Source organism: Cornus florida, unplaced genomic scaffold (genome assembly GCF_030987335.1).
Source record: "Cornus florida cultivar Cherokee Brave unplaced genomic scaffold, ASM3098733v1 CherokeeBrave_3.0.0_Hap2_Chr01, whole genome shotgun sequence".
NCBI classification, from domain to species: Eukaryota; Viridiplantae; Streptophyta; class Magnoliopsida; order Cornales; family Cornaceae; genus Cornus; species Cornus florida.
In genome coordinates, this window is record NW_026775571.1 from 112,880,297 (window position 1) to 112,908,077 (window position 27,781).

Sequence of the window (27,781 nt, forward strand, 5' to 3'; positions counted from 1 at the left end):
TAGGATGGATAATTGGACATAGTTTTGTTCCTTGGTAGGTCTAGGTATACATGCCCACCGTGACGTGCGATTTGTATGTTACCTTCTCTTCAAGCTGAGACAGAACTGTAGGCTAGTGAGCGTCCTATAGTGTGAATTTATACCTATATGGATAAATTTAGTTATTGTGAAGATATTTAGGATATATCTGCGTATCGGGTTTCTGTATGGATTGTAGTAGGATAGAACTTGCATGTGGGCCTGATCCACTCTTATTTTTCAGGTGTTCGTCAATTCCAAGCTTAGAGTTTGATCGTGCTGAGCAGATATAGTCACTCACTCCTCCGACTATGTAGGATTTTCTTCCATGTTTTAGTTTTGTATTTCATTTCCATACTTTACTTTCTTTTGGGATTTTTAGGGGTCCACTAGATGGATTCCCGAGTTGTACGTTTATTGGAGGTTTTGGAAAGTTTGGATTATCGGATTATTTATAATTATTTAACTTTTGAGGATTTTAATATTTAGTTTTCTTTCAGCTTTATTATTTATTTCTTTAATTCTCTTTTGTATTCCTACTTGTTTACATATTAATTGTCTGGTATCCCTCGGATCTGTGCTCGGACTTGATCACCCGTGACTCTAGAATCGAGGGGTTTCACAATTGGTATCAGAGCACTCCAGGTTCAGTGTCTCTAGAGTATTTCATTTTAAGACTTCCGCGTAGCGTATTCTTTTGTTTAGAGCTTAAGTTTAGGATTCGTTGTATTTCTTTACGCTCCGTTTAAATCTTGCTGATGTTTGTTTTTCAGTGTTAACAGAATCATTAACACTAGAACCAGATGGAACAAGAGGCGACGAATGGAAGCGGCACGTAGGCAGCAGGATTTCCTGCGGCGTACGTAAATTGAGGAAGAGCAGTAACTGCCTAGGCTTCAGGAGGGGGAGCAGAAGGAAGATGGTCAGTTGCGCATCGAGCAGGAGGATTTACAGCAGACTCAGGAGTCTCAGGATTAGTGTAATACCCCTAGTTTTCAAAATGATAGAATTGAAAATTTTATTTTATTTTTCATTGATTAATTGATTTTGTTATGTGACTTAGTTGTTTTGTTTTTCTTAAGTGATTAATTGTGTTTGTTTAATTAATTTTATTAATATTTGTGTGGATTTAATTTACATGTTAATTGAGATGGATTTAATTATATTATTTGAATTTATTTAAATTGATTGCCTTAGTAATATGTAACTTGGATTTATTACCTGTTTAATTACTATACTTATTGAATTGTTTTATTTAATTAATGTAATGTTTATTTATTTTCTGTATGGTACCTTAGGGTTACAGTTATATTTTTTTGGCTTATATTTCACGTATAGGTGAGCCGCCGTAGGTTAGAACTGAGATAGTTTCATGGGCCGGTTAGGATAAGGATTAGGGCTTAGTCTCTGATTATTCGTGGACTAGGGTATTAATATACACCTATAAATATAAAGCAATACATGGTTTAGGGTTTGGGAGAATAGAATAAACATATGTTCTGTAAACTACAAACAGAGCCCTAAATTGGTAGTGAAAACCAGAAAGTTACAGAGAGAATCGGAGTGAGAGTTTGGGTGGTTCACAAAACAGAATCAAGGACGGAAGTTTGGTGTGTATTACTGGACTGTAGTAGGAGCAGCAAGGGTGGTTTAACACTCAGAGACGTGGAATTAGCTTTTCAAGTCTGGGTTTCAAAGGCAAGTCTTTATTCTATTTTTTCCCCTTAATTCGTGTTCTGTGCATGCCTGGTTAGACTTCAGAGTTTTAATAAAAGATAAAGCGGATTGACACAAACATAATAACATGTTTTCCATGCAGATATGAATTTATTTGATCTCAGTGAGTTAACTGTTTTGCATACTGGTTGATTTTCTGCTATCTGTGTCTTTTACGTTTAAGCCTGTTTTATTGAGATTAGTAACATGATTGGATGCCTTATAATTATTCTGAGAATGAGTTTAATCCCTAGAACAAGATTTTAGAACAGTATTTAATTGCATCAAATTAATCTGAACTAAATCTGTCGCAGCTTGCTTAAAATTAGTTAACAGAGGTGTTGTAGTTGTTGCTTTAGAACTTGTGTTCCTACACATGTTAGGGTTGTATCTCAGTGGTTTAAACTTGTTTAGGACTAATATTGAACCTAGAATAAGAATTAGAACATACCACAGAGGCTCTGTAATCACCGGAGTTGGAGAAGAAGACGCAAAAACAGACGACAGCATCTAAGAGAGGAAGAGCAGGCTCCTCCTACTCTTAGAGCCGGCTCCCAAGGATGGGGGAGCCGGCTCTTGCAGCCTTAGAGCCGGCTCTTGGAGCCTAGAGCCGGCTCTCCCTTTAAATAGAGCAGGCTCTCAAATTTTGGAGCCTGCTCTTGCCCAAAAATTTCATTACTGTGTGATTTTGTGCGTGGTTTTGATTGTGCAGTGTATTAGGACTTCATTTAAATTATTCTAAACACTGTATGGAACTATTTAAAACCTAAACTTAGTCTTTAGGAACATTAATTTAAACTGGGATTAATTGAGGGAGAAATACAAAGTCTAAGGGAAACTTAGTGTAGTGTACACTGTTGTATCCACTGGAACTTAACAAGTCGTATGGATGATTTAATTGGGTAAAATTGTATTTTTCCACAGTGTTAAGTATGGTGAATTAATTAGAAATCAACTATACATAGGTTGGGTTTACTTGATACTCAAATTTCTATTAACTGTATCAATTCATGGATTATATTGGAGGATTTGGTAGGTTTATATACCGGAGCTTGGCAAGGTTGTTATGTATGATTTAAATATACATATAAATCATATTTCTATAGTATTTGAAGTATTGGGAATTAACTAATTTTCCTTATGCTTAATTTGGATTTATTCGATACTTAAATGGTACTAAATTGTATCAATTCAGGGATTATGTTGGAGAATGTAAATGTGTGCAAATTATGTATCAATTTACATTATTGGAGTTGGATTTTGGGCTCTGCATTAAATGTCTAATATTTATGTACATGAATTAACTTGTCTTGTGCATATTATGGATAATGGTTGATGGTTATTTAATATTGATTTATCAACTATGTTAACTGGAGGATTGTATGTACCGGTATGGGACGGTGACATACTAGGTAAGGATTAGTTCAAGCACTAAGTCCTACCTAATTTGGAATGAGTTGGATTAACCATAAAAAGGTTAAGTCCCACTTATATGGATGTATATGAACCGGTATGGGACGGTGTCATATTAGGGATGACTTAGTTCAAAACACTAAGACCTACCTATATTGGGAGTGGATTAGTTCAAAACACTAAGTCCGACCCAATTTGGATTCAGGTATGGATTAACCATAAAGGTTAAGTCCATCACCTACATGTGTTATATCAATTGTGAATTGAATGATCTACTATGGTTTTCGAATGGATTTATTATATAGATATCAGACCACTACACAGATGGATGATATTCTGTATTAGGAGGAGTACGGACTTTATATATTTATTATATGTGCCATGGTATGAGCTTGAGTCTCAGGACTATGGTTAGGGCGCGTATATCGCCTAGGATGGATAACTGGACATAGGTGTTATTCCCTGGTAGGTCTAGGTACTCATGCCCACCTTAGGGTGCGTATTCGCATATTGCCTCCTATTCAGGCTGAGACAGACCTATTGGACTAGCGAGCGTCCTATAGTGTGTACTATATACATATATGGACTACTCTAGATATTGTTGAGTCTTTCTAGGATGTATCTGCGTATCGGATTACTGTTTGGATTGTAGTAGATCAGGACTTGCATGTGGGCCTGACCCACTCTATTATTTTTCAGGTGTTCGTGAGTACCAGGCTTAGGGTTTGATCGGGGTGATGTAGATACAGTCACTCACTCTTCCAATTACATAGGATTTTCTTTCTTATTTTGGTTTTGGATTTTAATTCTGTAAATGTTTTACCAGTTGGAATTATTAGGGGTCCACTAAATGGATTCCCTAGTTGTACAGATTTGAAGAATTTAAATGTTATTAATTTATTATTTTAAGTTGAGGATTTTTATTTTAGAATTCTTTCAGCATTTTGTTATTTTAATTTTAATTCAATTTTTTTATTTCTACTTGTTTACATATTGATTGTTTGGTATCCCTCGGATCTGTGCTCGGACTTGATCACCCGTGGCTCTAGAAACGAGGGGTATCACAATTAGGGCTACAATCAAGGCAAGTATCCAGAGTATTCTTCTCAGTTAGTTTACATCATTGCTCAGGCTGTAGCTGTAGGCGTAGCAACTGCACTTCAGAGTCAGCCACACGTTCAGCAGACACTCGAAGTAGTACCAGTGGTGCAGAATGTGTTTCAAGGTCAATGTTTTGCCTGTGGAGATTTTGGGCATACATCCAACCAATGACCTGGGTTAACTCAGAGACAACATAATGGGGGACCACAGGCAGGACGGGATCAGCCATAGGCTAACCAACAGAGGAGGTCGTTTGGTACTTTTATGAGTACTTGCTATATTTGTGGAGAGTATGGCCACACTTCCAGGCAGTGTCCTAAATAAGGAGATATCTGGCCATCCAAGCAGGAGGGTACCGAATCAAAAAGGAGGATGGCTCTTTTAAGAGTAATTTTAATTACTAGTAGTGTTGGAGGTATTAGTAAAAGTGTAGTACGGATTTAATCATGTACATTAGTAGTATGTTAAAAAATATTTTACGATTATTCTTTTGACAGTTTATGATTTAAAGAAGTTCTTAATAAAGTGAACTAGTGATTTTGGTTTTTCTCTTGTATTTCATGAGAGCATTTTAGTGATAGTTACATAAATAGTTTTATTAAACTATTTTAGAATATGTGTTGCGATGATAAAGGAATAGCACAATGGAATGGTTGGTATTTGGTCAGGCAAACAAAGTTTTGCTTTATAACTATGTTGTGTGGGTACGAGATGATTACCAAGGCATTTATAAAAGCACTTGTGTAAATTAATACGGTAAGTTTGATATCAAAGGAAAAATTCTCAAGATAGGGCGGTATTCTAAATATGAGTAGATTTCGGAGTATTTTACGTGTTTTGTTCTACGGAGTATTTAGACGTTTTGGTTTATAGTTTAATTGGTGACACGAGTATGCGATAGACCTCCGGGTATTTCTACACCTTTAGGCAATACTTCTATTTTACATAAGAGTGATGGGTCTGTGACACTAGATATTGGTCGACTCCGATTTCTAGTCAATCTATTAGTCCTGGACATGTATACTTATGATGTAATACTTGAATGGATTGGTTATCTCACTATCATACCTAAGTTAATTGTTATGATAGATCTGTTGTTTTCACCATACCTGGTCAGGATATGTACGTCATCGCTATGCCACGTTCTAACGGGGTCATTAGCACTTATTTGTTCCATGTGGAGGAAGAAACAGAAAAGGAAATTACTGTGTTATTAGAGAACATACCGATTATACAGTAATTTCCGGATGTTTTTCAGGAGATTCAAGGATTGCCACCTAGTTGTGAGATAGACTTTGTGATTGACTTGGCTCCAGGCACTACGTCTATTGCTAGGGCACCATACAGGATGGCACCAGTGGAGATGCGAGAGTTGAGGGATCAGATTCAGCAATTACTCAGTCGGGGTTTTATTCGTAGGAGTACATTACCCTGGGGAGCACTGGTTTTATTTGTGAAAAAAAATGATGGTTCACTTCGCCTGTGTATAAATTACAGGGAGTTGAACAAGGTTACTATTCGTAATAAGTACCATTTGCCTAACATTAATGATCTTTTTTATCAGTTGAAGGGAGCTACATACTTCTCTAAGATTGATTTGCGTTCTGGATATCATCAACTTCGGGTTAGGGAGCAAGATGTTCCAAGGACAACGTTTCTCACTAGATATGGATCTTATAAGTTTTGTGTCATGTCGTTAGGGTTGACTAACGCACCAACAGTCTTCATGGATTTAATGAAAAGAGTCTTCAGGGCTTACTTAGATCAATTTGTCATCGTTTTCATAGATGATATTTTGATTTATTCTAAGTCAGAGGACGATCATGCCAAACATCTTCGTTTAGTGTTGTAGACACTTCTTGAACACCAGTTATATGCCAAGTTTGAGAAGTGTGAATTTTGGCAGCGGGAAGTGAAGTTTCTAGGTCACGTGGTGTCAAAAAGGGGAATAGCGATAGATCTAGCCAAGGTTTCGGTAGTGGTCGAGTGGGGACAGCCTACATCGCCTATTGAGATTTGGAGTTTCCTTGGATTGGCGGGATACTATCGTAGGTTCATTCAGGGGTTCTCGAATATAGCAGGACCACTCACTCACTTAACTAAGAAGGGTGTACAGTTCCAATGGGATGAACACTGTCAAACAGCTTTTGATGAGCTAAAAAGTAAGTTGACTTCTGCACCGGTTCTTTCTACTCCACAGAGCAGGATAGAGTATCTTGTCTACACAGATGCTTCTTTGCAAGGTCTTGGGTGTGTTTTGATGCAAAAGGAACGACCAATTTCGTATGAATCTCGTAAGCTTAAGCCTCATGAGCTTAATTATCCAAGACATGATTTGGAGTTGGTAGCGGTGGTTTTTGTTTTACATATTTGGAGGCATTATCTGTTGGGAGAGTCCTTCAGATTATTTAGTGATCATAAGAGTCTGTAATACTTGTTCACTCAACGGGAGCTGAATATGAGACAGCGTTAATGGTTGGAATTTATAAAAGACTATCATTTCTCTATACAGTACCATCCAGGGAAAGCGAATATGGTGGCAGATGCACTCAATCGCCGACCCTATGAGAGTCTTTTTGCTTTATTTAGTAATTGAGTGGAATGCTTTGAAGACAATTGATGAGTTGTCTGATGCTTTTATGGCTTGCATAGTAGTTACGCCTAATATCATTCATAAAGTTCTGATGGCACAACTCACGGATCGACAATGCATTGACAAAGTTACAGATATAGCTTCTGGGGAAGTTCCATTTGACTATATTAGGACTAATGGAGGTTTGAGGTACAAGGGACGTTTAGTGATACCTTCTGCTGATGATTTGAGGAAGGATGTGATGACTGAGACTCATCACTCTGAGTTTTCTGTTCATCCAGGAGGAGACAAAATGTATCAGGATATGAAGCAACAGTTTTTGCGGGCATGTATGAAGAAAGACATTGTTATTTTTGTCTCTCAATGTAGTACTTGTCAGATGGTCAAAATTGATCATCAAAGGCCGCCAGGATCTCTACAGCCACTACCTATACCAAAATGGAAGTAGAAGAGCATTTCTATGGATTTTGTGGAGGGATTTCCTAATTCTTTCAAGGATCACAATTCCATTTGGGTCATCGTTGATAGATTAACTAAATCAGCTCATTTTTTGCCTATTCGCACTAACTTCATATCGGAGCAGTTGGCGAGGCTTTACATTTTAGAGATTGTGAAGGTACATGGCATTCCGTTGTCTATTATATCGGACAGGGATTCGAGCTTTGTGTCTGGATTTTAGAAGAATTTTCAGCAGGCTTTGGGTACAAAGTTGCAACTTAGTACTATTTATTATCCTTAGATAGATGGTCAGACCAAGAGGGTTAATCAGATCATAGAGGATATGCTCTGTTCCTATGTTCTTGACTTCAAGGGCCACTAGGAGGATTATTTGTCACTTATGGAGTTTACGTATAATAATAGTTTCTAAAAGACTATTGGAATGGCACCGTTTGAGGCATTGTACAGCCGACCATGTCGATCTCCTGTTTCTTAGATGGAGGTTGGAGAAAGCAGATTTTTGGGTGCTGAATTTATTAAGGATACTTCTGAAAAGATTGCTCTTATTAGGGGTCGCATGCGTACTGCCTAGAGTAAGTAGAAGAGTTATGTCGATTGTCGTACTCGTGCTTTGGAGTTTCAGGTTGGGGTCTCCTATGAATGGAGTAATGCGCTTTGGGAAGAAAGGGAAGTTATCACCACGGTTTGTCGATCCATTCATGATTACGAATCGAGTTGGCAGTGTAGCTTATCGATTGGCACTTTCGGATCATTTGGATCGTGTCCACAATGTGTTCCATGTTTCCATGTTGCGGAAATTTCTGCGAGATGAAGATCGGTATTAGCATATCGATGTTGGGGAGATTGAGTTGCAGCCAGATGCAACACATTTGGAGCCACCCTGTCGTATTGTCGACCGTCAGGATCAAATTCTTCGTAATAAGGTTATCACTTTAGTGCATGTTCAGTGGAGTCACCACAATGAGGCTGAGTCTACTTGGGAACGGAAGGATGTCATTCGCTCGCAGTTTCCTGAAATAATGGAAAAAGGTAAGAGAGAATTCCGAGGACGGAATTCCTTTTGTTAGGGAGGAAGAATGTAATACCCCTAATTTTAAAAAAATAGTCTCGGCATTTTAATTAATGGTTTTATTTTAAAATGATAGTTTCGGCATTTTAATTAATGGTTTTATTGCATTTTATTTGCTTATATGTTTATTTGCTTATTTGTTTAAATTGTTGTTTTATTTAATTGAATTATTTGTTTAATTATTTTTATTTAATTTAATTATTAGTTTTCATTAAAGTATACTTTTGTGGAAATTTGATTGTTTGTTTTCATTAATTGTTTAATTAGGATTTGTTTTCCTTTAGGTAGTCACGTTTGGTATAGCTGACTTGGTTATAGACTTAGTTGTTTTCTTTCTCCTTCTCTCAATATAATTCGTATTAGGGTTTGTGTTTTCCTAAGTCTATAAATATAGCCGTTTACGTCTGTCTAAGGTGGGGAAAACCCTATTCACGTACATAGAGACTTGAGAGGAAAAACAGAGATAGACTAGAGAGAAAACCAGGGAGGCTCAAGGAGGAAGGAAGGGATTGCTTCTAGATTGAACCAAGAGCAACGGAGTTGTTAAACGGCAGTTTAAGAATCTGTCGGAAAACTCAGAGACTGTGGTTTAAGGTTTCAAAACTGAAACCGAAGGCAAGTTCCTATTCTAACTCATTCCCTTAAACCTGTGTTCTGTGTATGCCTAGGTAGACTCTAGGGTTTAAATTAATATTAAAATATATGTTTTAAGCATGCTTGAATTGAATTTAACTGTGTGGAATTAATCTGTATTATGGTTGACTGATCTTCATAATTAAATCTTGTGTTCATTGATTATAAACTTGTTTTAATTCATCTCGGTAATTCATGACACATTCTTCTAATTTATTTAGGACATAAATTGAACCCTAGGAACTGTATTAGACATTACAGAGGGTTTTGCAATGTCGTCGGAGACGAAGAAGACAAATAGAATCGGAATACGGCTCTTAAGGGAGACCCTAAAGGAGGGAGCCAGCTTCCTCATGGACAGAGCCGGCTCCCACATGGAGGGAGCCGGCTCCCAATACCTTAGAGCCGGCTCCCAAGAGTGGGGAGCCGGCTCCCAAGTGGGGAGAGCTGGCTCTCAAAGTCCGGGAGCTTGCTCTCGCCCTGGAACGCGCAAAAATTGATTTTTAGGGTTCTGTTTGGCCATCTGGGGTATTCTTAAGTTGTTTAAATTGCACTAAATGATTTAAATAACTGTTATAGACCTATAAAAATACTGGGAAGCATGATTACATTAATATGCTAAGGAATGGAACATCATAAAATTAAACAGTAAACTTGCATGTGGAGTATTGGATAGTTGATTTAATTGCTTACTGAAATTTAACAATTCTTCTTTACATGATTTAATAGCGTTGAATCATGTTTTAGCAGTGTTATAAGTGTAATTGATTATCTTAAAATAATTATGCTTAGATTAGATTAATTGATGTTTTAATTTATTGTAATTTGCATCAATTATTGGATTGTTTGGAGATTTAATTAAATGCGTAGTCTTATTCTAGCAATTTAAAGGACTGGAACATGATTTGTAAATCTTGTATTTGATGCATATTATGGTCATATACATATTAGACTTTATTTATACTTATTTTGGAGTGTGGTTGATGATTAAATTTATCATTTACTGCATCAATCATTTGATTTGTGAATTGTATGCACCGGTATGGGAAGGTGGCATACTAGGGACGGATTAATTCAAAACACTAAGCCCTACCTATTCCGGGGATGGATTAGTTCAAAACACTAAGTCTTACCTATTCTGAAATAAGTTGGATTAACTATAAAAGTTAAGTCCTACTTATATATATGTATGTGTACCGGTATGAGATGGTGGCATATTAGGGATGGATTAGTTTAAAACACTAAGTCCTACCTATTCTGGGGATGGATTCGTTTAAAACACTAAGCCTACCTATTTTGAAATAAGTTGGATTAACTATAAAAGTTAAGTCTTACTTATACTTATGTCAAGTCAATAAACAGTTGAACGACATATCTTACTTTTGATGAATTATTTATATATATATACTTATGGTATCGTGATATGAGCTTGAGTCTCAGGATTATAGTTAGGGTGCGTATATCGCTTATATGGATAACTGGACATAGTTTTGTTCCTTCGTAGGTCTAGGTATACATGCCCACCGTGATGTGTGATTTGCATGTTACCTTCTATTCAGGCTGAGACAGAACTATAGGCTAGTGAGCATCCTATAGTGTGTATTTATACCTATATGGACTACTTTAGTTGTTGTTGAGATATCTAGGATATATCTGCGTATCGGGTTTCTGTATAGATTGTAGTAGGATAAAACTTACATGTGAGCCTGACCCACTCTTATTTTTCAAGTGTTCGTCAGTTCCAAGCTTAGAGCTTGATCGTGCCGAGCAGATACAGTCACTCACTCCTCCGACTATGTAGGATTTTCTTCCATGTTTTAGTTTTGGATTTCATTTCCGTACTTTACTTTCTTTTGGTATTTTTAGGGGTCCACTAGATGGATTTCCGAGTTGTATGTTTATTGGAGGTTTTAGAAAGTTTGGATTATCGGATTATTTATAATTATTTAACTTTTGAGGATTTTAATATTTAGTTTTCTTTCAGCTTTATTATTTATATCTTTAATTCTCTTTTGTATTCCTACTTGTTTACATATTAATTATCTAGTATCCATCGGATCTGTACTCGGACTTGATCACCCGTGGCTCTAGAATCAAGGAGTATCACACTCTTCTGCTTGCCTATCACGCAACTCTCATAGAAGTCACAAGAACCAGTGCTTGTGGGTCTATAACAGTTGCAGAAACTACCACGTGCAATGGTCATAGCTCCTCTGGAAACTAATTTCCACAAGTCTCCATTGAAGGTTGTAACAAAACCTTCATCTGATAATTGTCCCCACCGAAATCAAATTCTTCTTTAAGTCAGAGATATATCTCACATCCTTCAACTTCCAAGTTAATCCATTGAACTTGATTTGCACTTCACCCTTTCCAACGACGCTGCAAAGCTAATCATCACCAAGATACACCTTGCCAAGGTTACTCGATTCATAACTATTAAATAGCTCTTTGCTTGAGGTGCCATGAAACGATGCACCGAAATCTAAAACACATGACTCCGTCTTGCTCTCCAAAGAGCATATCAATGCATCATCTGATTCTTCTGAGACAACATTTGCTTCAGTTTTTATTTCGGTTCCTTTATTTGGAAGTCTGCAATCAACACGGTATTGTCCCTTCTTTCCACAATTCCAACACTCAACGTCACTGAGATCTGTGGAATTCTTCAAATTTTGAGACTGTGTTCTTCCATTCCTTGACTTGGATATGCATCTGTTTCTATTACCGTTGCCCTTCTTTTTGTTTGAACCCTTGCCTCTGCTTTCAACATTTAACGCTGAACCACTAGTAGAAACCCTTGTTGTTTGCCTTCTAATTTCTTCAGTCAGAATCATGCTCACAACTTCATCAAACTTCAACTTAGTCTTCCCTGCAAATCTACTAATCGCTGTAACTATGCCACTCCAACTCTCGGGTAACTGCCCTAGAATTTGCAGTGCTCAGACCTCATCTTTGAAGTCGATATCAACAGACTATAATTGTCCATCTATCTCGTTGATCGCATTTAGATGTTCGTTGAACTTACCACCTTCGACCATCTTCATGTTGAACGACTTCTTGATCAAGTGCACCTTGTTCGCTATAGAAGACTGTTCATACACACTAGAAAGGGCTGCCATGAGAAACATTGTCGTCTTCTCGTTCTTGATGTTGAAGGCGACTGATTTTGACAGCGTCAATCTGACGGTGCCGAGAGCCTTCCTAGTAAGTAATTCCCATTCCGCATCCTTTGTATCATCTGGCTTCTCTCCCAAAGGTTGATACAGATTTTTCCGAAACAAGAGGTCTTTAATTTGCATCTTCCAGAAACTGAAGTTTGTGCCATCGAACTTCTCGATCATAGATGTGAATGTCTTATCTTCTGATGCCATTACTCCCACTCGAACGGACAGATCTGATCGAAAGACTTTCAGAATTTCGTCAAACACCTTCTGTGCCCTAAGTTCCAACTAAAGGTTCTGATACCAGTTATTGGAGTTGCACTGCATAATCAACTGGATTTGATACCAATTGTTGTGGCGGAAACGCAAAATAAACAATACTGTTCAAGGAATAAACAAGCAATCATGAAAAATTAAAATAAAAAATCACACACAATAACACAAAATATACATGGTTCACCCAAATCTTAGTGTTACGTCCATGGAGCACACCGAACAAATTCACTATGAAAAAAAAGAAGAATTACAATAGAGAATTCTTTCTCAATCTATCTCAATTACTCTCTCTTGTATTGGTACAAATTTATTTCTAATTTTCACACACCCTAAAATCTCATTAGAGTTGATATTTATAGAGTCTCAAACTTGTCCTACAAGAACTTGCCTTTTGTATAATCCAAAACCAATAAGGAAGTTAAATCAAATCAAAAAACTGAATTTTACTTAAACAAAATAAGTTAAACCAGATCAGGAAACTGAATTTTCTCTAAAATTTAGTATTCTTGAAGTTTCCATATAATTAAATACCTAATCAAAGTCTACAAAATCACAACAGCTCATTATTAGAGAAATTAATTAATTGTCATGTCAGATTTTAAGATTTTGTCCTGGGTTTGGCCCCGCCCAAAATATTCATTTGGGCTAATTTGGTCCAATGTGTTTCAAAATCACTTAAATTCCCCATGGCATTTTTCACCATAGATATTATAAATTCCAAATGCTAACATGAAACATAAAGCTTCGTTTTGATAACTCATTAAGGATTTGTCACCATTTATAGATAGAGAAAATCATAATAGACATAGACGCGGTAGATTTAAATATAAATACATAAGTAATTATAATATTTCACTACTATGCAACAAACATGTGGTTAATATCAATCTTTCGGAAAAAAAACATGTGGTTAATATTGATTTTCATCATTTTTCCCAGCATCAATTCAACATCATTTGGTGGACATTAGAAGTCATTTTTTCCTTAAAGTTGCTTCCAACAAAACTTTGTTTGCACATGATTCATCTAAAAACATGTAAGCACACAAGGTGGTCCATTAAACAATTTCCGGAAGATTAAAAAAGGTGGTCCATTAAACAACATTCTGGTGGCCATTATCAAGGGTGTGTTTGGTGCACGAAATTGGAACTTTGAAATTGAAATTGGTGAAATGTTAAAAAAAATTGATTCAATTTTTTTACTTGTATTTCTCAAATTCCACAAATTTAAATTTCAATTCCAAGGCTCCAATTCCATACAACTGAATACATCCAAAAAGTTATGTTTTTTTTAGTTGGTAGTCTAAAGGTTAGTTTGAAGATTCAAGCTCCAGTTGAGGCATATGCACAGCCATTAAAATGCTCATCCTCATAAATGATTATTCAACAAAACACACAAACGGAGAGGATGATAAATATCAAATAATCTGAACCAATAGATTGATTGCAGAGAGTATTCAAGCAACTTATACAAACAATCCTTGTAATTGCTTCTGCCATATCAATTTGAAGGTAGAGGTGGATTTCATTGCAGTATCAAACATTACATAACTGTTCATCAATGAAGTTTCGCCTCCCAAATGAACTAGCAAAATTTTCGTCCAAACAAAAAAATGTATAAAATCAAACAATGTGATAGCATATGTAAACAGTCTCAGTATTTTCAGACAATACACACATCAATTTTTGTACCCAGCCCAATCTAGGGAGGGTTGACAAATCACTAAGAATACCAATGCCTATAAGAAGAAAAACACAAAAGAAACTACACTCCGTAATTACAAAAAAAAAGCTTAGTTTTCTACAAAGAGGGAAAAGAGAAACTTCTTCACCCTTTTATTTTATATGCTTCTTGTAGAACGTGATGAACCGCTGCGGCTACTTGGACTGGAATGGTCTTTCTTCCACATGGCCTCCAGATTCTGAAAGCATTTCAAGGGTCTAACCTGTACATATCACATGGAACCAAAAAAGGAAACAAAAAGAAAAAGTTTTAGTTGATCAACAAAAGTCAAAGGCTCATGCAAATGAGCACAGTTAAAGATCCAAGGATCCGCCATAACCTCTACACAAACCAACACAAAAGGGCCTATCAATTTTCATGAATTGTTTTGTCCATTTTACAAATCAACTATTGGGATCTGATTTTTCTTGAGGTGCAGCTTTCAAGCCATGTCCAACCAAAATAAGAAAACCACCAATTGGTAGTGTTCCACCAAAGACTGCTTGCTAAACAAAGCCATCACCCAACATTTGTCCCCATTAATTACACCTAAGTTTGGTATTAGTTGTATCAAGTGGATGTTAAACTCAAATCCACCTTCTCAGACTTCACATTTTTAATACTGCACCAAGCAATGACCCCTAAAAGATCCCTTCCAACAACGAGATTAAAATAAATAAATGAAGGTCCTGATTTAATCAAATGCTACTGTGACTAGTGCTGCAAACAGAAATGCAACTCCTTTACACACATGCGTGCGCGCACGCGCGCACTCACAGACCATGAAGGAGGAAAAGAAAGAGAAGAACCTTCCAACGTCTCTTGTGACCAAGACTGTTATAGATAGTGTCCAGCTTAGCGATTATTTGCCTAAATGTCGGTCTCTTGGCTGGCGTCTCATTCCAGCAGTCCTCAATCAACCTGCAACAAGAAGATATTGCCCAACGTTGGATGATCTTAACATTCCTCTAAGAAACAAGAATTGTCAAACTCTCGAAAGGTGAAAATAAAGTCTAAATATTTGAATCCTAATTTTTAGCATCTAGACAAGGCTAGGTATTGCCTTTAGAAGAAGAAAAAAAATGACAAAGGAAAACACACACACCACATATATAATGTTCTTTATGAATATCAAGAAATCTATCTGTATTTCTAATTTCCATATTAAAAGTTGATTCCCATGCATTATGAAAGCACAAGACAGAAAATATGAGAAATATTCTGTTGGAATATTTTAATTTAATAGGAAGAGTTGCATTAATACCAGGTCCATCAAATAAACAGGAGCCTCCATTTTGGGGTTATGTAACAACTCTAGCTTATGTGTAACAACGGTACTTTACGTTGGGATATATTAAGAACTGCAATGTTATGTATGCTAGGACGGTTGATTTTATTATTCCAAAGCAAACAAATAGTGTTATTAAAGCATTACTTGCCTTACATATTAATTTTGTCATTCAAAAAAAAAATAGCTATACTGCAAGTAGAATTAATTGGGTCAGTTTTAAAATCTAGTTGTAACAGCTTATATTTTATTTAATATGGGTGTCCATGAGTTCACAGTTACGGTCCAAGTAATTACTAGATCAGGGTCACTCGGAAGTGAAGTTTCTTGGGGCGAAAATAATTAATAATCAACATAAGTTACTAGGGGACAAAATGACTTAAAACATACATATCACCTATAACTAATATTTAGAAGAGATAAGACGATAGCTAGTGAAATACATGCCATTGAACTGGCTTTTGGATTCTCTACTCCATTCTCCGTACTATATCAACCATTCAAACCAGGATATAAGTCTGAAAATTTTGAATTGCAGGAAACAAGGCATGTTTACAGAGAACAAGAAATCACATCTGATCGATCATAAGGCGAAGTTCTAAAATAGATGGGTATGCTTCAGAAAAGAAAAGGGGTATCAGTGACATGCAGAATGACTGAGCAACTGCTTGATAAAGCTATAACTAACATAAGGACAACTGTCTATTGGATGTGAAAGGTCTCAGAGCTCCTGCCCCCATAATAATTGATGAACTGACGAAATAAATACATGTCATGATATTTAATAATATATTACTCCTTAAAATAACAAAAAACAATAAATTGTAAAACCTTTTAAAAATCAATGTTGAGGTCCAGCTCATTTCACTCACTAACAGGCAGGTGATTAAATTTGCAGGAGAATCAATCAAAGGGCACCAACATGACATTTTAATGATTCAAGCTTTAATATTTTGCATGCATCCATTTTTTTATTAATAAAAAGATTGTCCAGGAACTGATGCATTATATGTCATTATCGACATTTAAGCAATTTAACTATACTACGGGGATCACACTGGGTTATAGTCTTTTATTTTTGCTAAAAGTTTTCATATTATATCATTTATGTATACACGGCAACATGCATGTAATTTAACATATCTACACACGCACAAGCACACACACATTATGAAACAAGAAGATACAATGTATCTTGTTTCACCAACTGGCATCTGATACAATTCAAGTCATGGCATTTCTATTCTTGAAACTAACAAACAATTATGGCAGAAAGTACATTACATATAATAAAAAGAGGCGTATCTAAAGATGCATGCTATACAAAGCTAAGGCAATAAAATAATTCAATAAAATATCACTTACTACAGGCAAAAGAAAAAAATCTCATATACAAAAAACATTTGAAACATATAGGACATACTCTCTTAGTCCATGAGCATAACGCTTTGTTGGTGCATTAAAAGGAGGACGCTCTTTCGCAGCATAAGACTGAGGGACTTCAGTTTCCTGCTTTGCGGCAAATGGTGGGCAGCCTTCAATCATCTGAAGTGCAGACATTACAAATGTCAACTTAACAAACCTGTTAGGACGTATAGAACTTTTTGAAAAGCATAAGATAGCATTTCATAAAAACCCAATCAACTATAGTCACAACTACAAACTTCAAGTTTCAACTATAAAATTATAAATGAACCACAACGAAAAAGAGAGAACATTTGACACAAAAAAATGAGCTCTACACGGAACAGCACGAATACAGACATGAAAGTAATGAAGACGGGAATATCTACCGAGTTCACAAGTACCAGAATCCCGATTTGTAATTTTCTAAGTATCAAGTTATTTTACTTTTTTCTCCAACCATATTCCAAGACCATCTTAACTGTTACAGAAAGAATACCAAAAACAGGTACTATTTGTTTCCAAAGAACAGAAAAATGTAGTACTTAGTAATTCTATATTGTTAAACAAAGTAAGTATGGAAGAGTAACACTGATATTGAATTATTGATAAGCCTCACATGCCAGCGTTTCGGTAAATGTGCTTCATATGTACTGAAATAGATTGTAAAATGTAAACAGTTGAGTTCTTCTAGCCCACACGTGGAATAACTATATTATCAGTTTACAAGTACAGAGCTATTCAACTTTACAGGTAAACTAAACGAATCAGCTTCTTTTTTTATCAATTTAGTACTTTGTTTAACAATCGTTTTAAGTGGTATGTACAATATAGAATTACTAAATACTACATTTTTACTAAGTACTACATTTTTTTTTCAATAAGTTAGTCAAGTAATTGAATGTATGTAACGTATTTTATTAGGTCAACAATCATATATAGTAGAATTTAGTTTCAATTGGAAATGAACATCAACCATGGAAACATTAACCTATATTGGAAGTATGGCAGTTTTTTATTTTTTCATAATGAGCAAGACAGAAAAATTCTTCATCAATCAGAAATATGCTTACCATCTTAATACTTCACTCGATCATAAAACCGGAATATCATGACTTTCATAGAAAAACCAAAGCGCACAACCAAATTATATTGCATAGACAAGTCCACAACCAAATTATGATGTTCTTTTATCAACTAACATTGAGGGGGAAAAAACCACGTGCAAATTATTGAGCATACAAAGGAAAAAAGGTACATGCTTTAAATTCTAACACAGGAAGTAAGACCTCTCTGAAACACATTTACGAAAGACAAAAAAAAAATTTGAAGTATGATAAATCCTCACCTCTTGTAAAATTAAAGCAAAAGAAAAGACATCCACTTTTGTATCATACTCTTCATTTCTGAAAACCTCCGGAGCCACATATCTGCCTGTTTATGAAATAAACATAATTCAGTAACTATAATTTCATAATCTGGCGTTTCTATCGAAAAAATTAGATAGTCGAAGGAAATTTACACTCCTAGTTATTGCTAATTTCTGATACAAATTAAGGATAATGTAAAGAAGTCTACTACACTTATGTACCAAAGAAATGCAAAAAGTTGTTATGTCAACAATATCATTACAAATTTATATTTAAAAGATAATCCCTGTTCCATTGCCTCAGCACATTTATATACATATTTCAATAACAAGGGAGATAAACATTATTCCAAAAAGGAAGCACACTCACAGGATGTGTCTTGACAGGTCACAGGCCTATCTTCTTTCACTCTGCTGGTAACTTTTAGCAACTTGCTGACTCCAAAATCCGCAACTTTCAGATGCCCAGAATCATCCCGCAATATATTTCTGTTATCTTACTCAGAAATAACATAAGTAAGTTTCTCCATGTTCAGACACCAATAAGGTGAAAAAGGGTAATTCAATTGAACCTTCATTCATCTTTCATGTGTATATGAAGGAAAATAGTAAAAGGGAAAAAAATAATAATAATAATAAATCATCTTAAACAACAAAACTTACGAAGGCTCAAGGTCACGGTGTATAATTGCCTCAGGTTTGTTCTCATGCAAATAGTTCATTCCCCTGCAAAATCAACAAATGATGTAAGGGAAAACAACAAAGTCCAGCTTCCTGTAGATCATACCAGGACATGGATTCGGGTCAACCCATAAGCTTGAACACTGCATTTGCCTAATAAAACTAAATTTTACCACCTTACAGTAACCCAAACGAAAAAAGGGCGCTACAACCCAAATCCTGAATAAACTTCCTACACTAAGTGTCCACCAATTCAATTCAGCAAAGCCTAATCCCAACTACTGAGTTTCCGGAAACTTGAAACATTAAAGCATGATGTTAAGAAGACATGCATTTTCAAATGCTTATTCTTGAACTCCAAGGTGTTTCTTGAAATTTTCACCTCCCAAGACACGAGACCTAAAGAAAGTAGGTCAAAGAAATCATGGACACAATTTGAATCTCGCTAAGCTTGTGCAAGTCATTTGTAAGTGAGGTTTCTGAAAGTAGGTCAAATATCTGGAAAACTAGTATCAATTTAAGGTTGCGTTTATAGTCGTTCAAGCTTCATAAGAGATTCCCACAAATCCAGAAACTCTCTTGCAGAAACATACCAAAACCATAGCTCATTTCAATTATTTTCATATCATGTACCAGTTACCCTCCTACATTTAAATAAAAAAAAGACTTGAGTTTTCTCCCCAATGTTTTAAAAGTTACACATGTTCCCCCAAAATGATTCCACCAAACACAATGTGTACCACTGGGTAATTCTTTAATTCTTATTCCTATTAGATTGTTATGTTTGCAGCAGTCATCTCATACATACCGAAAATCCTAACATCTGCCTTTTTGGTTGCCACATAATTAAGATAAATTATTTAATATATTATCGTACAGACTTTCAATTATTTTCATACCATGTACCAGTTACCCTCCTACATTTAAAAGAAAAGAAATTTTGACTTGAGTTTTCTCCCCATTGTTTTAAAATTTACACAACAAGTTCCCCCAAAATGATTCCACTAAGCACAATGTGTACCACTGAGTTATTCTTTAATTCTTATTCCTATTGGATGGTTATGATTGCAGCAATCATTTCATCGATGCCGAAAATCCTAAGATCTATCTTTTTGGTTGCCATATACTTAAGCTAAATTATTCAATATGTTATCATACAGTCTTCCCCATTTCCAATCTCTTAAACTATTTTATTTCTCTTTCATCTACCAGTATTATTAAGACAATTGGTTTATTTTTTTTGATATATTTTAGAGTTGAGACATTTTTTAGCCACTTCCCCTTTTTGCAAATGAATGGCAGATTCCATCCATGATAGGGATTCCATGTTGCATCAATCAAGTATTAAAATGGAGCTAGAAGTGTGGTTCGCCTTAAGTGAGAGTAAGGGTTGTGGTGCAAATGAAATGGATTATTAATAAAATACGAGTACAATAAATGAACAAAATAATTAGGATTTTTCATGTTCTCGTGTGAGTGTGAGTGTGTGTGTGTGTGTGTGATCTCATAAATGGGTGTTAGATTGAAAATTAAAAATCCTAGGATGATTCCACTATTCACCCATGCTGCTTGTGACTCTAATCATCTTGAAACCATAGTGGTACCCTTTAGGAGGAAATAAATGGAAGGAAGAAAAAAACTAAAGGGACAAAGTGGATTTTCATTGTTTGGGATGAGAAAAAGGTGAATGGGAGAGGTACACCAGATCATCTGACAATCTTCTAAAAGTAGCATATTAACTAAAGCAAGTCCAGAATATAAACAGAGATAAAGACCTTGCAATATCCAGCGCGAATCTCACAGCAGTTGTTTGTTTTAAGGCTCTTTTTCTTTTTAGGAATGCACGAAGATCACCCTGCAAAAGGCATTGCAATATTGATTAGGATAGGAAATTGTTACTTGTGATAGAAAACAGAACAAAATAATCTTCGAAACTGATTTCAAGATATTTTTTGAACCACTAAAACAGTTCTCTTTCAGAGGCTGATCACATAAATTTTTGTCAACCAGAGAAGCAGGAAAAGAGAAACAGAATGCTATGGTTAAGATGTAAATCCTTCAAATACCGTATTACTTCAACATATTTACCATACAGTATCAGGATCCTAGCTTAAAGCCAGGAAAGCATGCACAGACATTTTGATGTTTAAAACTTCGTTTAGGATAATCACATTTAAGAGAGAAAAAGAACAAGGAGTTTGTGACAATATGTGAAACAAACTACTTCAAGACAAATAACCTTCCATCCACATTAATTGCATAGTATGTATTAAAACTCAAAAAGGGAAGTATAGGCCCAACTATCTTAAAGAGGATGGGATATAAGTGATTTAACAAGGATCCAGCTCCATGTGCAGGATCCAAGAACAAAACAAGACTTCTGAGGAGGATGCTGTAAAACAAGACAAGCTATTCATTCTCTATTAGAATGAAAATCAGCTGTTTTACATATTTTATTTTTTGTGCCTTTTTTGTTATGCAAACATTTGATTTAAGAAAAACAAAAAAGGGTCAAACAGCATGAATGCCTATGACTATCTTAAAGGAGAATGTAACCACCAAAACACAAGAAAATAGAACATAACACAGATTTACTTAACTCAGAAATGGATGCACCATGATATTTAATTTTAAGTATACAAAATTGGTCAAGAGTAATAAAGAATGGGAACCATCTAATAACTCAGAAATGGCTAACTGGCTATTAATGAGAATATAAGGTTAGAACCACTAAGGCACTCATAATGCTCCGAAAACAGAAGGCATAGAATATTGGATATAGAAGAAACAGCTTATCAGTGAAATTTTCAAGTATCATCAATTCAAATTAAATAATAAATGGCGGTAAAGACCTTGGGTAAATATTCTGTAACAATCATCATTGGACTACTTTGAGTTACAGCACCCAGAAATTGGACAACATTTGGATGCCGTATCTTCTGAAGCAAAGCAAGCTCGTCTCTAAATGCCCTCCTGCACAAAACCAAAAACTTTAGCAGAAACTACAAAATAATATAAAACCGCTCGATTTTTAGTAGATGGACAACCCACACTTTATCCTCGTCACTAAGTACTTCCTCCTCAAGCTTTTTTACAGCAACTTGAATTCCACGCCATGATGCAATACAGAAGGTTCCCTGAGATATGTTTCATATGGTGAGTTTAAAATGAATGAACCAAAAAAAACACACTAAGTTTCAGCAATCCTAATCCTACCATAAATGAACAAATGATCATAGGCATTACAAATTTACAACTACTATGTGATTCGAGGTGCATCTGTTTTAGGTGTGATTGCTTAAGTGCTCCAGGTGTAAATGCGCTGATTTCCTTTCCTTTTCATCTCCATTTCTTCTTCAACTCCAAGTTCTAAATTATTTTAAGCCGCCCCCCCCCCCCCCCCCCCCCCCCACACACACACACACACACACTCACCCCCTGAATTTTTTTTTTCGAAGTTGCACCCCTGGGCCATGCTGGCCTATTAATTTTTTTAACATTTTATGCATATAGTTTATTAAATTATACGAAATAACCCACTAAAATAATTTTTTTTTTTTAAATCTTTCTAATTCTTTCCTCTTTTTTTTTCCCCTTCTTCAAATTTTTTTTGTTTTTATTTCCTTCCCAAAAAAATTTTTTTTGCATTCCTTGCTTCAGTCAAATCTTATTTTTTTTTTCTTTCAAAGTTTTCTCATATTTTTTTCTGTTGCTAAAAAATTATTTTATCATATGTCAATTTGCTCCCCCTATATCAAATTTAGGCTCCGTCCCTGTTCTAAAATAAATATGACCTGATTGCATCTTAACCAAACCTACCTACCATAGAATTTAGGGCCTGAAGAGAGAATCCTACCTCACTCTTTCTATTCAAGTGAAAGGGAACCAAAACCCCTCCCATTTCTCCAAAATTACAAGAAGTATCAAAAGCCAACTGATGGGGATCAGGATGGAATCCATGCACATACGCCACACATGATCCACAACTATGTAAAGTGTAGGTGCAAGGATAGATAAAGCTTATTTTATTAGTTATTTGCTTCTCTTCTTACTTTTAAGGAATTAGGTATTTACTATTTATCTTTTGGATTATTTAGAACTCCCTCCGTCCCAATTTAATTGTCCACCTTTCCTTTTTCGGCCGTCCCAAAATAATTGTCCCATTTGAAAAGTCAAAAGAAGATAAATGCATCTTTCCATATATACCCTTTAAGTTTTCAAAAAACTTCAACTTGATAACATACCCATTCAAACTTAAAAGGATAATTTAGCCATTTTAAAAGGGGACAATGGATTAATTGCATGTCCCCTTATTAAGTCCCACTCCCTGAAAGGGACTATTTTTTATGGGACAGAGGGATTAATTAACTCTTGCTTAAGGTTTGCCTAGGGTTTGCCAATATAATACAGTTATGTACTAAAGGATTATTATTACACTTTGAGAAATATTACATCTAGTACATCAAATGCTTCAATACCTTCTCTCCATTCTTCTCGTCTTTCTTTCATTTTTCATCATTCTTCCCTATTCTTTTTTCTTCTTCTTTCTTTCCCTTCTTGCAATAGAGATTTCGACATCACCTCCTTTCGGTAACACTCATAAGAAATTCTATATTATCTTCTAAACTCAAATATTTTACAGGACCAAAGGAAAGACACTTTTAGGACTTCTTTGCCCAATTTCATATTTGTTTTTCCCTGATTCACTAAAGACACTTTTAGGACTTCTTTGCCCTATTTCATGTTTGTTTTTCCCTGCTTCACTTGGATCTACCCAACTCTTAATCAATTTCCCCATCCTACACCACATAGGACTTCACCCCTAAAGTGTCCGACAAATTCCTCATGCAACACAAGATATTGTTCTATAGTCGTCCTCAACGTTCTGTAACTTATATCATTAATCCAAAAGCATCCAAAAACTACAGATAAACTTAATTGTGTAATGGTTATCATTAGGTATACCAAACATAACATCATGCTGAAAAGGGTAAATAGCATAAAGGCATTGCTAGACAAGTCTATCACCTATATTTATAACATCAGTAGTATTAAGTCCCCTATATTTATAATATATTGCCAACATTCAAGCAACTGCCCTCTCTCTATCAGATCAAAAGCTCAGGACCTGGAAAGACATAAACTGTCCTCAATGACATCAGTCGGCACCAACAAAAAAAGGAGGGGAGGGAAAGGGTATAGAATCACAGCAAGGCATTTCCATTCTGTGTATTACTTAAGTACATCAGGAACAAGTCTCCTAAACTTGAAATATCTGGTCATTGTGTAAGCATTGTCCATCATCTATATTTAGGTTCATCTGCGGTCATCAACTTAGAGAATTGAACACCATAAGAAGAGCAAATGCACACAGACACCAGTAAGACAACACAAATAATATTAACAATAACAGTAAAGTCATGAAAAGAATGACAATGAAGATATCAAATTTTGTGCACATGTAAATTTTAGAAGCAAACAGGAATTTGTTCTAAAATATTTCAAATAAGGGAGAAAAAGAGAGATTCAAGATTTTACTGTACTAGCCATCAAAAAGAAAAGGAATAACAATTTACCTTAGTTATGTCAACACTGTTTGTAAAATCAAGTTCCTTGGGATTGATTTCATATTCTGGGACTTCACGGGCATTTTTGACTTGCATTGGAGCCATCTAAGTAGTAACATCATGGAAAAAAGATAACACCCAATGAATAACATATACAGCAGACACATACAAAAAAACTAAGGTCAATAAGATCCAAGAACAATCAACGTGAACAATTTCATACCACCTACATAACCAACACATAGGACATACCAGAGGCTTCGCGCCATGTTTCTCCAAAAGTTTGATCACATCATGATTTTTGTAATGTATTGCATCTGCAAGAGGCTGTTGAAGCAAATTAGATTGTAATGATAACGAAAACAGCAATAAGAAAAGATGACTCAGTCTTTCACGTGAAAGTTATAAAGCTTATCACATACAAAATAGAAAAGTTGGAAGAACAATAGAAAATGCTTTAAAGTTTCATTGTTGCCTAAAAGTGTCCACATATAGTATGGCTTTCACTTTATTCTTCAAGATCCTTTTATATCTATGAGTTATTTTGGTACAGAAAGATAAAACTGGGTTCCATATTCCATCTAAACTAATGCTTCATAAGCAAAGGCCTCTATTCCAGGTAAGAACCAAATTGCACAATTACGGTGCAAGGATATATCATATACCGAAAGATAAACCTTCTGTAAATGAATTTCACCATGAAATGGAAGAGTCCCACATCATAGATGCCACCATAGGGCAGCAATATTAGGCAGTTGAATGTCATCAAACACAGCATAGGTTTGCCAAGCAACTGAACAAACCCAACTCTGATCTCATGTGCACCCAAGAGAACAACATTTGAAGCATATAAATAAAGGTCATATAGCTCAACTTCTGTACTATTCAATCTTTGTACTTCTTTATATAACGTTATTTTTTAAATTCTCTGAAATTGCTGATTGTCTAAGACCACAGTCTATGATGATTTTAAACATGATTGACCCGTGGGCATTGAGAAAAAGCAATTGAAAATAATAATAATAATAATAATCGATATGTCAAAAGGTAACCACCCAAAGAACAAGCACACCTAACCAACGGTTGTCACTCAAGCTTGATGACTGATTATCCAACACTTAATCGGGATTATGATCAGAGCCCATACCCGAGTTGCAAACCTTTTTTGGGTATTACTGCAGAACTAGTTTCAACTAGTACCAAATATATATCTATATGGTTATCAAAATAACCATTAATTTTGTGCCTTTTGTCTAAAGAGGACAGGAGGATTTTGTAACAGAAATCGAAAGTTAGAAATAACAATTAAATTGAACCCATATGACTGAGTGATGAATGATATGGATATACCCAAGCACACAAGTCTGAAACATGTCTTAGGAAACCCAAAACAAAAATTTACAGCATTGACGAAAACCCCCTAGCTTGCCCAGTGACATGCATATACCAAAGAAACAACAAAGATATTCAGTCAATGATGATCAACCAATGCCCTTTGCATCAGTCGTGCACAGGGATGGCAATTCGTGTTGGCCTCATGTCGTGTCAACCTAATAATATTCTGCCATACAAGTTAAACAGATGGCACAACACGACCCGTGTAACCCGTTTAATAAATGGGTTGTGTAGCACACAACACTTCACGAACACTTTAATAAGCTATTTAACAAGGTTACGCTAAATGAGTTTATTAATCAAGTATAAAATACAAATATAATGGGAAAAAATGACATAATGAATTACTAAATTCATGAAAATGAGGATAATTTGGACAATATAATTACAAAAAAAATACAAATACAAATACAATATTCATATTAAATTTATATTAAAATAACAAAAATATTCATACTAATTGGGTTCAAACAGCTAACGGATTAATTGGGTGGAACTAACACAATTATTACAAAATTAATTAATCGGATTGACACGAACACGATTAAGGTCAACCCAAACCTGTTAACTTCGTGTCTCGGCTCGGTGTCAAATTTTGCCACCCCTAGACTCATGGGGAGGTATGCAAGCACAAATCTTTAATTCTCATGATGCAAAATTATCACAAAATAAATTTTCGCATACATGGTTGCAAGTGCATTTATTCACCTCAGCATATATGCTTGTCATGCATTGATGTGTTTCTGAGAGCAGCCAGAGCTTTACTTGGGAAAACATACTAGCCAAGACATATATATACTCACATATTCACATCAAGATCTCTATGAAATGTGTGTGTGTGAGAGAGAGAGAGTCTAGAATTTTGTGATTTACCGTGCTTCCCCATCGATCTTTCAGGTTAATTTCGGCCCCTCGTTGAATCAATAATTCCACAACATCGGTAAACCCCTGACTGGCGGCAATATGGAGCGCCGTCCGAGCATCAATATCCCGAAAATTCACATCGATGCCGGAATCCAATAGTTCTCTAATGCCCTCCAAGTCTCTCTCATTCGCCAGATACATCAGCCTCACCCTCGGATCAATCCCCTCCCCATCTTCTCTGTCCTCCACACTCAGCGAGTCGAGCCCTCGGTCCGGCGCCAGAGACGACTGTCTCCCCAATGTAAACCTCACAGGGTTCGCAGATTCCATCACCAAGAAAGCAAACAAGATTTCAACAATGTTTTATGTGTTTCAGCAACTTAACCCCTAGTTTTTCAAATTTTTAGAGCGCAAACACAAATGTTTTTACGAAAATTTAAAGGCTTAAACCCTAGTTGAGATCTGAAAATGATATAATTGAGACGGTTCGATCGACAAAGAATCTTTAGTAAAACCCTAAAATAAAGGGGTTTTGCTTAGAATGAATGAAGTGGGGTCTTGGGAAGATCTAACAAAGAGATCGGAACGGAGAGGTTCGGACAAGTATTTGTAGTGTCTGTCAGTGGCTGGTAAACGTTGACGATTTTGATTAGGAAGCGAAGGTATATGATGTTCACTCTCATTTTGAGCGCGTGAGAGTTGCGGTGTTAGCGTACGCGGAATCTACAGAAGCCGGGTGTGATAACTAACATGCACCGGCGTCTGACGGCGGAGAAAGAATTGTTGTTGGTTCGTTATTATTCGTGGGCTCCGTTTTACCCCAAGTATTTTTTTATACTCCGTAGTAAAAAATACTCTTGCCTGCAAATATCATCGATTGGTTTATCAACTAAATTACTAGTTAATGCCCCGCCATTTAGGACTCTAACTCCTCGTCTCTCCTTAGGTGAACAAAATATTAATCTTTTTGTCCTAAAATAATTCTATTTTTTTAAAAATAATTGTGAGTCACAATTATTTAAAAGAAATATTTTTTTGATACAGGTAAT

The 27,781-nt window shown here is 35.7% G+C and overlaps 1 protein-coding gene across 1 annotated transcript; it reads right to left on the reverse strand.

Moving 5' to 3' along the window:
* Window positions 1-14,035: 14,035 nt before the first annotated feature.
* Window positions 14,036-27,433, reverse strand: LOC132314634 (integrin-linked protein kinase 1). The gene is made up of 12 exons (XM_059813474.1): window positions 26,742-27,433; window positions 24,726-24,800; window positions 24,483-24,578; window positions 21,958-22,043; window positions 21,759-21,879; window positions 20,682-20,761; window positions 18,889-18,951; window positions 18,596-18,714; window positions 18,205-18,290; window positions 16,876-16,997; window positions 14,974-15,085; window positions 14,036-14,387 (listed from the first exon to the last, which is right to left on the reverse strand). The coding sequence occupies exons 1-12, from the start codon at window positions 27,060-27,062 to the stop codon at window positions 14,283-14,285; spliced, it is 1,386 nt and encodes a 461-aa protein (XP_059669457.1). The 5' UTR covers window positions 27,063-27,433; the 3' UTR covers window positions 14,036-14,282.
* Between the last annotated feature and the right edge of the window lie 348 nt (window positions 27,434-27,781).